Source organism: Megalobrama amblycephala, linkage group LG17 (assembly GCF_018812025.1).
Source record: "Megalobrama amblycephala isolate DHTTF-2021 linkage group LG17, ASM1881202v1, whole genome shotgun sequence".
In the NCBI taxonomy this organism is placed as follows: domain Eukaryota; kingdom Metazoa; phylum Chordata; class Actinopteri; order Cypriniformes; family Xenocyprididae; genus Megalobrama; species Megalobrama amblycephala.
Genome location: NC_063060.1, coordinates 24,548,980 through 24,564,038, shown reverse-complemented (window position 1 = coordinate 24,564,038; position 15,059 = coordinate 24,548,980). Strand labels below are relative to the sequence as shown.

The 15,059-nt window shown below is 34.8% G+C and overlaps 2 protein-coding genes across 2 annotated transcripts; one reads left to right on the top strand and one right to left on the bottom strand.

Annotated features, from left to right (window-relative positions):
- Positions 1-1,549: 1,549 nt before the first annotated feature.
- On the top strand, positions 1,550-5,509 carry sec22ba (SEC22 homolog B, vesicle trafficking protein a). Its single transcript, XM_048164662.1, has 5 exons — positions 1,550-1,780; positions 1,998-2,107; positions 3,933-4,093; positions 4,727-4,873; positions 4,976-5,509. Exons 1-5 carry the CDS (start codon positions 1,706-1,708, stop codon positions 5,128-5,130), a joined length of 648 nt encoding a protein of 215 aa, XP_048020619.1. The 5' UTR covers positions 1,550-1,705; the 3' UTR covers positions 5,131-5,509.
- imp3 (IMP U3 small nucleolar ribonucleoprotein 3) lies at positions 5,501-8,504 on the bottom strand. Its single transcript, XM_048164663.1, has 7 exons — positions 8,221-8,504; positions 7,917-8,024; positions 7,750-7,824; positions 7,468-7,547; positions 6,602-6,653; positions 6,426-6,498; positions 5,501-5,741 (listed from the first exon to the last, which is right to left on the bottom strand). The coding sequence occupies exons 1-7, from the start codon at positions 8,355-8,357 to the stop codon at positions 5,715-5,717; spliced, it is 552 nt and encodes a 183-aa protein (XP_048020620.1). The 5' UTR covers positions 8,358-8,504; the 3' UTR covers positions 5,501-5,714.
- Positions 8,505-15,059: the final 6,555 nt, after the last annotated feature.

Below are 15,059 nucleotides of genomic sequence, written 5' to 3'. Positions count from 1 at the left end.
TCCATACATTATATATATATATATATATATATATATATATATATAAAAATCATTTTTAGATAGTGTTTTATTTTGAATGCTTTTTGTTTTAAAATTATTCATTTTAAATGTTACATTTGTATAATTTAATAATTTAATAGCTTTTCATTACACTCCATCACAAACCCCAGTTTGGGAAACCCTTACTTAATGTAATATGTAACACACTTCATGTTGTTGACAAATAATGGAAATATTTTTTTTCTTAGTATTTTTATATCAATATGGTACAAGATTATCCTATTCAAATCAATGTGATAAATGAGTTTAGTCAAAAGTAATCTAAAAGTAATCAAAAAGTTATGATTAAAAAAGATTACATTAACGTTACCTTAAATGTGCAATGTAATGGATTACGTTACTAACTACAATTTTTGTCATGTAATCAGTAACTGATTACAATTTGTAAGTAATCTACCCAGCTCTCTCTCTCTCTCTCTCTCTCTCTCTCTCTCTATATATATATATACACTACTGTTCAAAAGTTTGGGGTCAGTAAGATTTTTTTAATGTTTTAAAAGAAGTATCTTCTGCTCACCAAGCCTGCATTTATTTGATTAAAAATACAAACAAAAACAGTAATACTGTGAAATGTTATTCCAATTTAAAACAGCTGTTTTCTATGTCAATATACAGTAAAGTGTAATTTATTCCTGTGATCAAAGCTGAATTTTCAGCATCATTACTTCAGTCTTCAGTGTCACATGATCCTTCAGAAATCAATCTAATATGATGATTTGAAGAAACATTTATGATTATTATCAGTGTTGAAGAAACATTTATGATTATTATCAGTGTTGAAAACAGTTATTTACATTTTTATTTCATGATGCTATGATGAATAGAAAGTTCAAAAGAACAGCATTTGTCTGAAATCTAAATCTTTTGTAACATTAAACACTACCATTCAAAAGTTTGGGGTCAGTAAGAATTTTAATTTTATTTTTGGGGGATAGAAATAAAATTAATCAATACTTTTATTCATCAAGGATGAGTTAAACTGATCAAATGTTACAGTAAAGACAATTATAATGTTAGAAAATATTATATTTTAAATAAATGCTGTTCTTTTGAACTTTCTATTCATCTAAGAATTTTGAAAAAAAATTGTACACAACTGTTTTCAACATTGATAATAATAATGAATGTTTCTTGAGCATCAAATCATCATATTAGAATGATTTCTGAAGGATCATGTGACACTGAAGACTGGAGTAACGATGCTGAAAATTCAGCTTTGCCAACACGAGAATAAATTACTTTGTAAAATATATTCAAATAGAAAACAGTTATTTTAAATTGTAATCATGTTTCACAATATTACTGTTTTTACTGTATTTTTAATTAAATAAATTAAGCCTTGTTGAGCAGACAAAACTTCTTTTAAAAACATTAAAAATCTTACCGATCCCAAACTTTTCAGCGGTAGTGTATATATAATAGGCCTATATATATAATTTAAATCTAATTTTCTAGGACTGGTATGGGAACCTTTGGAACGCGAATTGTGAAAGCCGGAAAGAATTTGAGGTAACACTCCTTCTTCCGGCCAACTCATCTGTACTCTGCTGTCAGTTCAAATGTGTCACTTTATGACAATCAGTCAAATAATCGATCGCTTCACTTTAAAATAGACCGAAGTTAAAAAGTGAAGACAACAGCCAAAATGGTGTTACAGACGATGATTGTTCGTGTCGCCGACAGCCTGCCACTTGCTGCATCTATGCAAGAAGACGAGCAGGTATGAATGAACCCATGTCAGCTCAGAAAACTTCAAAAGTAGTACAGAGTTAAAATACAAAACGTTTTAGTGTGATGTAAATGTGGGGATACATTCAGAAGTGTGTTACTTACCGAGTCTTTGTTATTGCTGTTTTCTATTGCTACTGTGATTCTATTGCTATTGTACTTTTACATAAAGCATTAAAGTTACTAAAGTAACGTAATGAACTCTACAGTCTGGCCGAGACTTGCAGAAGTATCAGAGTCAAGCCAAGCAGCTTTGCCGAAAACTCAACGAACAGAGTCCCACACGTTGCACTTTAGAGGCTGGTGTCATGAGCTTTCAGTAAGTACCAACACAGACACCATTCACGACTGAGCTCAGAACTGAATGACTGCTAAATTAACCTTCCATTCCTGAATTTGAATTGAGCTAATAAACATGAAATTCTAATTCAAGAAAATAGAATTAAAATGGTGTTATTTTCAATATTACATCTCAATTTTTTCCCCCAATAAGAACTGAATAACTATTATGTCATTATACACTGGATATTTGCAGATATTATATTAGTACTTAATAAATATGTATTTAATTATATATAATAAATTAATTTTAACGAAATTAATATTTTGTAAACCATAGTGGAAGAACACTTAATTTCAGAATTATTTCTCTTATTTACCCTAAACTGTTTATTTATCCAAACCTTTATAACCTTATCTGGAAAGAATACTGTGTAAATGAACAAAAATCATGAGCTGGTTTGAAAAGTGTCAACAATAAATATGCATATAGTTCACATTATTGATGTATTTATTTTTAAGCAACACTAACAGAACAATAAGTTCTCATTTGTTAACATTAGTTAATGCATTAACTAACATGAACTATGAATAAATATATTTTTTACAGCATTTATTAACCTTTGAAAATGAATGTTACTTGATAAAAATGTCCATATTCATGTTAGTTCACAGTTCATTAAATATTGTTAACAAATATAACTTTTAATCTTAAAAATGTATTATTAAATGTTGAGATTAAAGGGTTAGTTCACCCAAAAATGAAAATAATATAATTTATTACTCACCCTCATGTCGTTCCACACCCGTAAGACCTTCGTTCATCTTCGGAACACAAATTAAGATATATTTTTTTTATAAAATCCGATGGCTCTGTGAGGCCTGCATAGCCAGCAATGGTACTTACTCTCTCAAGATCCAGAAAGCTACTAAAGACGTATTTAAAGCAGTTCATGTGAGTACAGTGGTTCTACCTTAATATTATGAAGCGACGAGAATACTTTTTGTGCGGCAAAAAAACAAAATAATGGATTTTTTTGTAAACAATATCAATAACAATGATAAGCGATTTCAAAACACTGCTTCATGAAGCTTCAGAGCTTTACGAATCGAATCAGTGGTTCGGAGCGCCAAAGTCATGGTTTGATACGCTATCCGAATCACTGATTCGACACAAAAGATTCGTAACGCTCCGAAGCAGTGTTTTGAAATCGGCCATCACTAGATATTGTTAAAAAAAATCGTTATTTAGTTTTTTTTGCGCATAAAATATATTCTTGTCGCTTTATAATATGAAGGTAGAACCACTGTACTCACATGAACTGATTTAGATATGTTTTTAGTAGTTTTATGGATCTTGAGAGTTACAATGGCATTGCTGTCTATAGAGGCCTCACTGAGTCATCGGATTTCATCAAAAATATCTTAATTTGTGTTCGGAAGATGAACGAAGGTCTTACGCGTGTAGAACGACATGAGGGTGAGTAATAAATGACAGAATTTTAATTTTTGGGTGAACTAACCCTTTAACACTAAGATTAAAAAATGCTGTAGAAGTATTGGTCATAATTGATTTAACATTAACAAATGAAACCGTATTGTAAAGTGTTACCATTTTTTGCTGCAAAATCTGTGGAACTAAGAACATTTGTCTGTTGTGTGACTGTTTGAATTGCAGTTGAGTAAATTATAGTTCCTGTCAATCCAATTCAACGTCCTGTGGCCAATTTAATTGAGACTGACTCATGAACCTGAAAGGCGGCCAATTTTCAAACCAGAATTTTGCCTAACTCTGATAGACAAGCATAGAGTTCGTGGTCGGTTCTGGATGACATCACACTTCATAAACCCATCTTGTTTTCCAGCTATGTCATTGAGAAAGGAGTGTGTTACTTGGCCTTATGTGAAGCAGGATTCCCCAAGAAACTGGTGTTTGCCTATCTGGAGGATCTGGAGAGAGAATTCAGTGAGCAGTACGGGACAAAGGTCCCGTCAGTGTCACGGCCGTACTTTTTTATTGAATTTGGTGAGAAACATATTTATATCAGTGCATTTAGAATGTACAAATGAACTAGCTCAAGGTTTATATACACTAATATTCAAAAGTTAAGGCTTTTTTTTTTTTAAAGAAATTAAATATTTTTATTCAGCAAGGATGCATTCAGTTGATCAAATGTGACAGTAAAGATTTCTATTTCAAATAAATGCTGCTCTTTTGAACTTTCCATTCATTTAAAATCCTGAAAAAAAAGTATCACAATTTCCACAAAAATATTAAACAACACAACTGTTTTCAACATTGATGATAATAAATGTTTCTTGAGCAGCAAATCAGTATATTAGAATGATTTCTGAAGGATCATGTGACACTGAAGACTGGCTGATGAAAATTCAGCTTTGCATCATAGGAATAAATTACATTTTTAAATATATGCTATTTTAATAGTTCAGAATATTAGTTTTCAAAAACATCATTTTTTTTTACAAAACTCAAACTTTTAAAAGTAGTATATAACCTATTGCCACGGTGTTCTAGAGTAAGAGTCAGACCATTAACCTCGCCGTCTTTATAGTATCCACGTTTTGCTGAATAAAATTGTCAGCTTATGTAAATCAGTTGGTTGACATTGTGGAACAAATCATTCCCATTTGTCTCCAGACACTTATATTCAGAAAACCAAAAAGTCTTACATCGACAGCAGAGCACGAAGAAATCTGGGCAGTGTCAATACAGAGTTACACGACGTCCAAAGGATCATGGTCGCTAATATAGAGGAAGTGCTTCAGCGTGGAGAAGCCTTATCTGGTGAGTGAACACTTTTTGCAACCTGCTTCAGTCTCAAAATACTATTTGTATTTGTAAAAGCATTATGTATTCTTCCCCATTTTCTGCCTTATCTTTTTGTAGCTTTGGATTCCAAAGCTAGTAACCTGTCCAGCCTGTCTAAGAAGTACCGCAGCGATGCCAAATATCTCAACACGCGCTCCACCTATGCTAAAGTGGCTGCCGGCGCCGTCATTTTCATCACACTCATTGTTTATGTCCGCTTCTGGTGGCTGTGAATATACATGACAAATTCAAGCAGAAATTCTCAGGGCCTTACTCACAAAAATGGTTCGGACACCAAAGAGTCTGTTCTGGCCTTAAGGTTGTGTCTGTTTTAGACACCGAATGTAGCTTTTGTCAATTTCATAATGCTGTTGTCATTTTACAGTTGTACCTTGCTTTATTTATATCAGTGGAAGGTGTTAATGATGTACTCGTTGCCTTGTATGTCTTCAGTATGTTCATAACAACTATGCAAAGTATATGTGGTGTTTATATCACATCTGTATCTGGTGGTGAAACAAATATGCATATTTGCAAAAATATTTTTAATTTGTAAAACATAAAGGTGGTTTTCTAGGAACACCAGAGTAAATGTAGACAAAAGAATTTTAATTGTTTATTGTTTACAAATGATTCATGCAAAATACACAGTCGCACTCAAATCCATTCATTCACTCGACATGTTTCAAAGATGATAAATGGTCATTGACGTCTGATGGTATAAATATATACAATTTTTTTTTTAACGAATCACAAAATAACAGCTGCTGAATGCACTACCCAGTTTTGTTTGAAATCCAAATTTGAATTTGCCGATTTAGACCACGAGGTCAAAGTCATCCCGCTGAAAAACAAAACAAAATTGTGATGTTAAATCAGTTCAAAAACAATTTTTTTAGTTTAACCATCAGAAAATCAGATTCTCCTGATGTTTATATGAAATATTATATATAAACAATTCTATGCATTTTAGAATCTTTAGAGAGCATGTCTCTGGTGTCAAACCATTAGTCCATACAGGGAGGTATGTATACTAATTAAATATTAAAATATTTTCTTGAATTTATTCGATTAAGGAGAAGCTTTGTGTACAGTACTGTTCAAAAGTTAAGGGTCAGTAGGACTTAAAAAAATGAATTAATGTTAAACAAGGACACTTTAAATTGATCAAATGTACATATGCAATATAACAAGATTTCTATTTCAAATAAATGCTATTCTTTTGAATTTTCTATTCATTAAAGAATCCTGAGGAAAAATGTATCAGTTTCTCTGAAAATATTCAGCAACACAACTGTTTAACGTTGATAAATGTTTCTTTACTAAATAAATTAAAATATTTTACAATAGAAAGGTTATATTAAATTGTAGCAATATTTCAGAATATCACTGTTTTTACTGTATCTTTAGTAAAACTGCTGCCTTGGTGAGCACAAGAAACTTAAACATAAAATCTTGTCCACCACAAATTTTTGTACAGTAATGTATAAACTCTACAGGATGATGTTTCTAATATTCTTCGACATACCTCATCGTTGTAGTTCATGACGTGTTGTTTGATCTTGGATGAGTCCACCCATGTGATGAAGTCTTCCATACTCCTGCACAATAAAATAACTAGTTGCTGCAGACTCATATAAATGCCAGTTCAAATTAAACTTGTGTGATTTTTCTTCAAGGTATTTAGGGGATTTCATAACTAACCTTGTTACAAGAAATGCAGGATCGGTGACAATCTCAGGCCCAACACGAATATCTGTTGCTCAGTCAAGAAGTATTTTCGATCACAATTAAGCAAATTAATTTGCCAAGAACATTTGTCACAATATTACAGCTTAAAATGAGATGAACATACAGAATATTCAGGGATTAAGTCAATTTAATTATAGAACAATACAAAAAGTAATGACAGTGAACAAGTCATTTGTATGGAAGCTTTATTCTGCCACAGACTAAAAAAAATTAAATGGTAATTTGCAACTCTTATCTCAGAACTGTGATTAAAAAAAAAAAAAAAAAAACCCAATTGCAATTTGGAAAATCACAATTACAAGTTTATAGCTAACAAAGTCAGAATTTGTAAGTTTATATCACAATTTTGCGTGAATTGAGATATACACTTTTTTTCTCGCAATTACTAGGTATAAACTGGTAATTGTGAATTTACATATCGCAATCCTGACTTTTTCCCTATAGAACTGTTTACATCTCGCAAAGTTCTCTCTTTCCGCCATGGAATAAACAAATAAAAAAGGTAATTGCAACTTTTTCTCACATTTGCGAGTTTTTATCTCACAACTTAGACTTTTCTTCTCAGAATTGCGAGAATTGTTTATAAACTTACAATTGCGAGTTAGCTACTAGCAATTCTGACTTCTGCTCTCAGAATTGCGAGTTTATCTTTAAAGTTTATATCTTGCAACTCTGACTTTTTTCAGAATTGTGAGGGGAAAAAAGTGAGATAAAAGTTCTGATTTTTTTTTTTTTTTTTTTTTTTTTTTTTTTACTTCTATACACTAAAATGTTACAACACTTAAGAATATGAAGTACACATTATCACTGAAGGATACGGCCCTGCTCGATGAAGGTTATGGCAAACTTTAGACTCTGAGCCATACGCAGTTTCAGCATGATTGTGGGAAGCCGTCTCCTAAAGAAAACAACAGCAATCAGGAAAAAAAAATGTACAAATTGGAACAGGCAGAAGGAACAAAACGATAAAACTATTTTATAAACTCTAATCTAACCTGTTTAGCACGTTGTGTTGATGTTTTTTCCTCATTGGTTTAGATATGCTGTACATTGTTGCACTTACTGTAATTTCTATGACCAAATGTTGCACAGCATCTTACCTGCAGAATGCAGATGCATTGACTTCATTTGCAAGGGAAAGATTCTGTTTGGTGGGAATCAAACCAATACTGTAACTGCAAAAAAGAAATACACACGATCTTCAGACATGACTGCAGCTCAATTACAATGAGGCGCTCACTATACATGCAAAAGTTCCCAAACTTACAGCTTTTCCAAGAAAATGGTTGTACTTTGAGCTCTGAAGCCATCTTTTTCGTCCAAGTCCCGTATTTTCTGTGCCAATTCTCTGATATTTCGACTAAGTTTGTTGTATCTACAGAGAGATGATACACGTATTAGATTCATAAATGGTTTGAGTGAAGACAGGCATTATTATCGGTCTCATCTAAAATAGAAATGACCATGTGCTTTATAAGATATTTGCTTAAAACAAATATACATACTAAAAGATAGTCATATTTACTAGGCTATATGTAACGTTACTATTAAAAGTGATATTCTTTACTCACTTGGTGTAATCTTCCCTCTTCTCAATGCGATATCTCCTCAATATTTTAACCTCGTGTAAATTATTGTCAACCTCCCAGTTAATAAAATCAACTTTCTTCAAGAGTTTCTGCTCGTGATATTTCAATTTACGAACCATTTTGAGAAATATCACTAAGCGTATTATTTTTCTCTAGTTATCATTAGCTTTCACACGCGTGCTTTTCACTCACGGTCTCACGGTAGTTTTCTGTAAAGAATATGTGGCAGCTAAACTCTACACTGGCGCCCAGAGGTCAGGAGGAGAAAGACAATACATATACATACATACTAATTTTCACAGTAATAAAATGAAAGTGTAGTGCATAATAATATGCATAATATAATGAATACATTTTGTTTTATATCGTTGGATCTTAGTATATTTCTCTGTTCTAATTAGTAGAACATTTCTTAATTTTTAAGTCTGTTCTTAATTTTTATCTTAAAGGTGCCCTCGAATGAAAAATTGAATTTTTCTTGGCATAGTTAAATAACAAGAGTTCAGTACATGGAAATGACATCAGTGAGTCTCAAACTCCGAAGAACAGGCGAATCTCAACATAACACAGACTGTTACGTAACAGTCGGTGTGTACGCCCCCAATATTTGCATATGCCAGCCCACGTTTCCAACATTATAAAAGGCATTAGACAAGTGCAGCCAGTATTAACGTCTGGATGTGCACAACCAAATCATCAGACTAGGTAAGCAAGCAAGAACAATAGTGAAAAATGGCAGATGGAGCAATAATAACTGACATGATCCATGATAACATGATATTTTTAGTGATATTTCTAAATCTTTCTAAATGTTTCGTTAGCATGTTGCTAATGTACTGTTAAATGTGGTTAAAGTTACCATCGGTTATTACTGTATTCACGGAGACAAGAGCCGTCGCTATTTTCATTATTAAACACTTGCAGTCTGTATAATTCATAAACACAACTTCATTCTTTATAAATCTCTCCAACAGCGTAGCATTACCCGTTAACCACGGAGCACTATCAAACTCATTCAAAATCAGAAGTAAACAATATAACAGTATACAATACTCACATAATCCGACGCATGCATGCCGCATGCATGACGAACACTTTGTAAAGATCCATTTTGAGGGTTATATTAGCTGTGTAAACTTTGTTAAGGCACTGTTCAAGGCAAGCGCGAGCTCTGTGGGCGTGGACCACGGGATTTAAAGGGGCCACAGCATAAAATCGGCGCGTTTATAATGATGCCCCAAAATAGGCAGTTAAAAAAATTAATTAAAAAAAATCTATGGGGTATTTTGAGCTGAAACTTCACAGACACATTCAGGGGACACCGTAGACTTATATTACATCTTTTAAAAACATAATCTAGGGCACCTTTAATTGACCCTTCACAAAGACCCGCAACCCCTTAGTTACTGTTGCTTTATCCGGCAAGCCATGGCACTGTCACGCCACAGACTGAAAAATACATCGTGGAGCAAAGAGGACACTGACAACACGTCGACAGACAAGACAGAACAGGTTACTTATGATATGAAACAAAGTCCCAACTTTCAAATTGTGTATTTCTTTAAGAAATTTGAACAATATAAACCGTTATCGTGACAGATTGCTGTAGTCCCTCAGCTCAAACGGCTCGTGAACCGATCATTTCTTCTTACTAGTTAATTTATAGCTTCAAATAAACATGAATGAACATGAAAAGGAATGTTGTTTCAAATGTGGAAAGATGTCAGTACACACCACTTTTCAAGATTGCTTGTCAATCAAACTCTTGAGCAACCACACACAGTTCCATATACAATCAAATAATGTTTAACCAAAAGTCTTGGTGCATAGGACATTTCATACATAATTGTAATTCAAATTGCTTTACATAAAATGTTAAAAATCATAAAATAAATATAACAGATGCATGACAAATTAAAAAAACAATAATAAATGTTTAAAAATCATATCAAAACAAGTTGCATAAATATGTTTATTTCTCCTTACAGTTGTCTCATCCAAAGTAAAATTACATGATTAGAAAAAGGCTGATGGAAAAACCTGCAGGGCATTACTGCCTGACGCCTCTGCCAGTGCCAAATTACCCGCAGGGTTATCAGCTGGGAGCCACCCTTCACCGATGTTTCACTCCTTTAGTCCCTGAGCATCTCAGGGCGTTAGGGCAGTGGACAGTGACGTCTCCCTGCCGCTCCCTGCGGCTGGACTCCTCAGCCATAGCCGAAAGCTTCCTTTCACCACCTTTTCGGCAAGATCCTCACCTCATCTCGCCTCAGGAAGTGGCTAGTCAACTGGGCAACAAAGTCACAGCAGCTTATCTCTGGGTATGTTGTTTGCTCTCCATCCCTTTCCCACCCACATTCCACTGCCAGGTCGGCGTACCGTGACTTTTTCCGTTCGTTTGCCTCCTGTACGGCTTCTTCCCAGGGCACTGTCAGTTCCACTAGCACCACCTGCTTGCTCATCTCGGACCAAAACACAAGGTCCAGTCTCAATGTGGTTTGCATGATAGAAGCGGGGAACTACAGCCACCTGTCCAGCTCGTAATGACCGGTCCCCGCCACTGGCCATTGATGCCTTGTGAGGGCATTTCTGCACTAACTTTCCTGCTCTTACAAATTGGACTGGCTGACTCTTAAGGCTCTGGGGCCTCTTGTTTGCCATTGCCCTTGCTCTTTCATTGCATTCTGCCAACTTCCTTAGCACCTGGAGGGTTGGAGGGTTCCCTGAGCCTCACGGCAGCCTGTAAGCCATTTGTGGATAAAGCTGTTGGAAATGGCATCCAGCCTTGCCACAGCCTTTCACACATCTTCAGTGGCCACATCACATGTTGGAAGAGTGTGAACTGGAAACACCAAAGTTTGTATTTACCAGAGAGGTAGCTTTGGTCAATTACTGAGCTGTAACTGTGATTGGGGTTGCCACATGAGGGTTAGTTCACCCAAAAATGAAACAGGAGCGAGCTCAATTGACATTGGAAGGCGAGGAGACTTATAAACTGTAAGATAATTAGTTGATTTATTGATTTATGATGAGTTGATAACGCATTTTAATATGCTCCCGTTCATAGAGATTTTTTGATGGATGCTGAGACTTTTTAGGTCATGTAGAAGCTGCGATCTCTGACCCAGTTTTTTCGACATGAGTGTCAAACGTAGTTTCACTTTGACTGAAAGTGCGGTTAAGAAAGCAATCGTTTTAACATAGAATGAATCAGCTGCAGCATTCAGGGCTGTGTCTCGTGGACTCAACGGTCACTCAGCGCAACACATCGGAGCTGCTCATGTGAGTGAGTCAAGTCCAGGTATAGTACAAGCTAAACATCTCTAACGTTACACCCCTTTACTTGAATGAATATTTTAAAATGCAACCACATGAGCGGAACCATATAAATGCCTACTTACAGACAGCATTCGGACGTCATGACGTCACGGCCGAAGTTTTGGATTGAACATTTAAGGGGTTGAAGTGTGAACCTTTAGCGGGGTCCGAGGGCTTCCATGGCTGCAATTCGCTGCATGTGTTTTCGGCCGACTGGTAACCCATGGTGGCGAAATACTATTGGGTAAATTGGCAACGTGCGGTCTTGCAAAGACGAAAACAAAAACAGAAATTCCGACACGGAACGCAAATTTCAAAGTAAAATAACTGGCTGTAGCAATGGTTTTCAGAGAAACGCGTATGTGAACTCAGCATGTTTAATAAATATCTGCAAATGCTTTAGTCCAGTCAAAAACTTACATAGAGCACCTTTAATGTTTGACAAAATTACATCTTCCTTCCCTCTTTAAACAAAAAGTATTACTATTATTAAAAGTATTAAAGTATTACTAAATTACTGGGTAAAGTCAAAATTGGGACACTTTTTGGTAAACTGTGTATTAAATACAAATAAATCTATTCTACTGCACTATTAATTAGGGCTGCACGATTAATCGCATGCTTTTGTCATGCGTGTCTCGTCAGTAAAGCCGGTTCTGTGATTAGCGGTAAATGTCCATCACCTGCTTTCAAATGGAGTGGCACTTAATACGCGGACAAGCTACGCAATATCGCATTCGTAATCGAAAGCGATTCATCTGCGATTATGAACACGATATTGCGTAGCTTGTCCGCGAACTACGGCTCTGTATATTAAGTGCCGCTCCATTTGAAAGCAGGTGATGGACATTTACCGCTAATCACAGAACCGGCTTTACTGATGAGACACGCATGACAATCTCGTGCAATTAATCGTGCAGCCCTACTATTAATGTTCTAAATAAATGTTCAAGGTCTCTTGCATCTCCCACTATGGTTTATGAAGGAATATGAGTGTTTTTTGTTTTTTTTGTTTTTTTATGATTCAAAAATGATAAGAACCCATTTTTATTCCACAGCCGTTTTCAGGTAAATTGGGACAGTGCAGATGGTACATTTTCATGTAGTTTGTGCTTGGATAATACAATTGTTTGAGCAGGATATCGCTCAAATCCTTTTTTAATAGAAATTTTTCAAAATGTAAAAAAATAACTATAAAATCGTACACACTAGCAGATTGTGTTTGTGTTGATGATGATGATGTTTCATGCACAGCTCTGTGTTCCTTTCATAAAACGTTTTGGAATCAGTAATATCCTGCTTTGTTTTTGTTTTCAGAAAACCATTTAATTGCATTAATTTTTGCACATCTCTGCAAAAGAAGCTTTAACATGTTAGCTAGTTCCTTCTAGATGACTGACAAAAATGGTTTTCTGCCAGAGGCATGACTACATCCACTCACAGCACCTTCCACTCTTTTTTTCAAAGGTGGATTTTGGAACACACACACACCTGGGCCAAAAAACGAGGTCCCTGGCCTGTCCCACCCTTACTCTGTACTCATTGATGCCCCTTTCATTCTTTCTTCACTCCACTAATACCACTCTTCTATTTGGCTGACATGTTTTCCCAATTTTTTCTCTTTCTGCTTATAGCTTTGTGACATTTTCTGTAAAACAAAACAACTTTTCACATCAAGCAATGCATTAGCTTTTATTTAAAGGGTTAGTTCACCCAAAAATGAAAATTCTGTCATTAATTACTCACCCTCATGTCGTTCCACACCCGTAAGACCTTCGTTAATCTTTGGAATACAAATTAAGATATTTTTGATGAAATCCGATGGCTCCGTGAGGCCTGCATAGCCAGCAATGACATTTCCTCTCTCAAGATCCATTAATATACTAAAAACATATTTAAATCAGTTCATGTGAGTACAGTGGTTCAATATTAATATTATAAAGCGACAAGAATACTTTTGGTGCACCAAAAAAAAACAAAATAATGACTTATATAGTGATGGCCGATTTCAAAACACTTGCTTCATGAAGCTTTGGAGTATTATGAATCTTTTGTGTCGAATCAGCGGTTCGGAGCGCCAAAGTCACGTGATTTCAGCAGTTTGACTCGCGATCCGAATCATGATTCGACACAAAAGATTCATAATACTCCAAAGCTTCATGAAGCAAGTGTTTTGAAATGGATTTATTTGAAATGGATTAATGGATCTTGAGAGAGGAAATGTCATTGCTGGCTATGCAGGCCTCACTGAGCCATCGTATTTCATCAAAAATATCTTAATTTGCATTCCGAAGATTAACGAAGGTTTTACGGGTGTGGAACGGCATGAGGTTGAGTAATAAATTACATTATTTTCATTTTTGGGTGAACTAACTCTTTAATATGATGTCCCATTTTATCTAACATGTTAAAGGAAATTGGGACAGTAACAAAACTTGATATTTTTAAAAATAGAACGAAACTTGCACATCATTGCAAAATGTATAGTTGAGCTCAAAGGTTTACATACCCCTTGCAGAATCTGCAAAAATATTAATCATTTTAACAAAATAAGAAGGATCATGAAATTGCATGTTTTTTTTATTTAGTATTGTCCTGAACATCTAAGGCAGTGGTTCTCAAGCCTGTCCTGGAGTACCACCATCCCTGCACATCTTGTAGCCTTATGTCTGCCTATATCTGACACTCGTTTCAGGTCTTGCAGTTTCTAATGAGCTCATGAGTATCATGTGTGATAGACGAGGGAGACATTCAAAATGTGCAGGGCTGGTGGTACTCCAGGACAGGTTTGAGAACCACTGATCTAAGATATATAACTGTCATCATAATGAAAATATAATTTTTGTTCCAGAAAAAAAAAAGTTGCATAGGCTACAAGAGAACACACCAATAGCCTATCGGTAGATGTCACTCTAAGCAAATTTCCTTCTTTATTTAACCAAAGTTTTAGGGAAACTGACACGATCACGACAGAAACATGAGTGTCAAACGTAGTTTCACTTTGACTGAAAGTGCGGTTAAGAAAGCAATCGTTTTAACATAGAATGAATCAGCTGCAGGGTCATTCTACAGAAACGTCCACTTTTCTGTCCCTAGACTTTACAGAAATATTACACTTGAAAAACACTTTAGGATTAAAATTTTTTTATATTTTAATATGAAACAATATGTTATTTGAACAATGAAACCTTGTTGAGCCATCAATGTGGCAATATTTGTTTTTTAATTAATTATAAAAATTCCAAGCGCCACAGAAGTGCTCGTCCCCACAGTCATGTACAGAGGGAAAGTGCTTTATTTTGAGCTCACAAACAGGTTTTTCTACCATTTCAAATACAATAATGTATACATAACTATCAAATATATAATGTAAATGACATAAAAAAAACAAATGCTAAATAAATATTATAAAATATATAATGAATGTAGTGGTCCCCTGGTGTTGTGTCACTGGTGTTACCTTTAACAAAAATCTCTTATTTTGAAAGAAAAAATCACACTGA

What these genes read in the sequence shown, in the direction of transcription:
- sec22ba (XM_048164662.1), top strand. Translation starts at nt 1,706, where the DNA reads ATGGTGTTACAGACGATGATTGTTCGTGTCGCCGACAGCCTGCCACTT. An exon ending in CTATGCAAGAAGACGAGCAG is followed by an intron (nt 1,781 to 1,997) that starts GTATGAATGAAC and finishes TGAACTCTACAG; the next exon opens with TCTGGCCGAGACTTGCAGAA. An exon ending in GCTGGTGTCATGAGCTTTCA is followed by an intron (nt 2,108 to 3,932) that starts GTAAGTACCAAC and finishes CTTGTTTTCCAG; the next exon opens with CTATGTCATTGAGAAAGGAG.
- imp3 (XM_048164663.1), bottom strand. Translation starts at nt 8,357, where the DNA reads ATGGTTCGTAAATTGAAATATCACGAGCAGAAACTCTTGAAGAAAGTT. An exon ending in ACCATTTTCTTGGAAAAGCT is followed by an intron (nt 7,825 to 7,916) that starts GTAAGTTTGGGA and finishes TCTTTTTTGCAG; the next exon opens with TTACAGTATTGGTTTGATTC. An exon ending in CCTGCATTTCTTGTAACAAG is followed by an intron (nt 6,499 to 6,601) that starts GTTAGTTATGAA and finishes TTTATTGTGCAG; the next exon opens with GAGTATGGAAGACTTCATCA.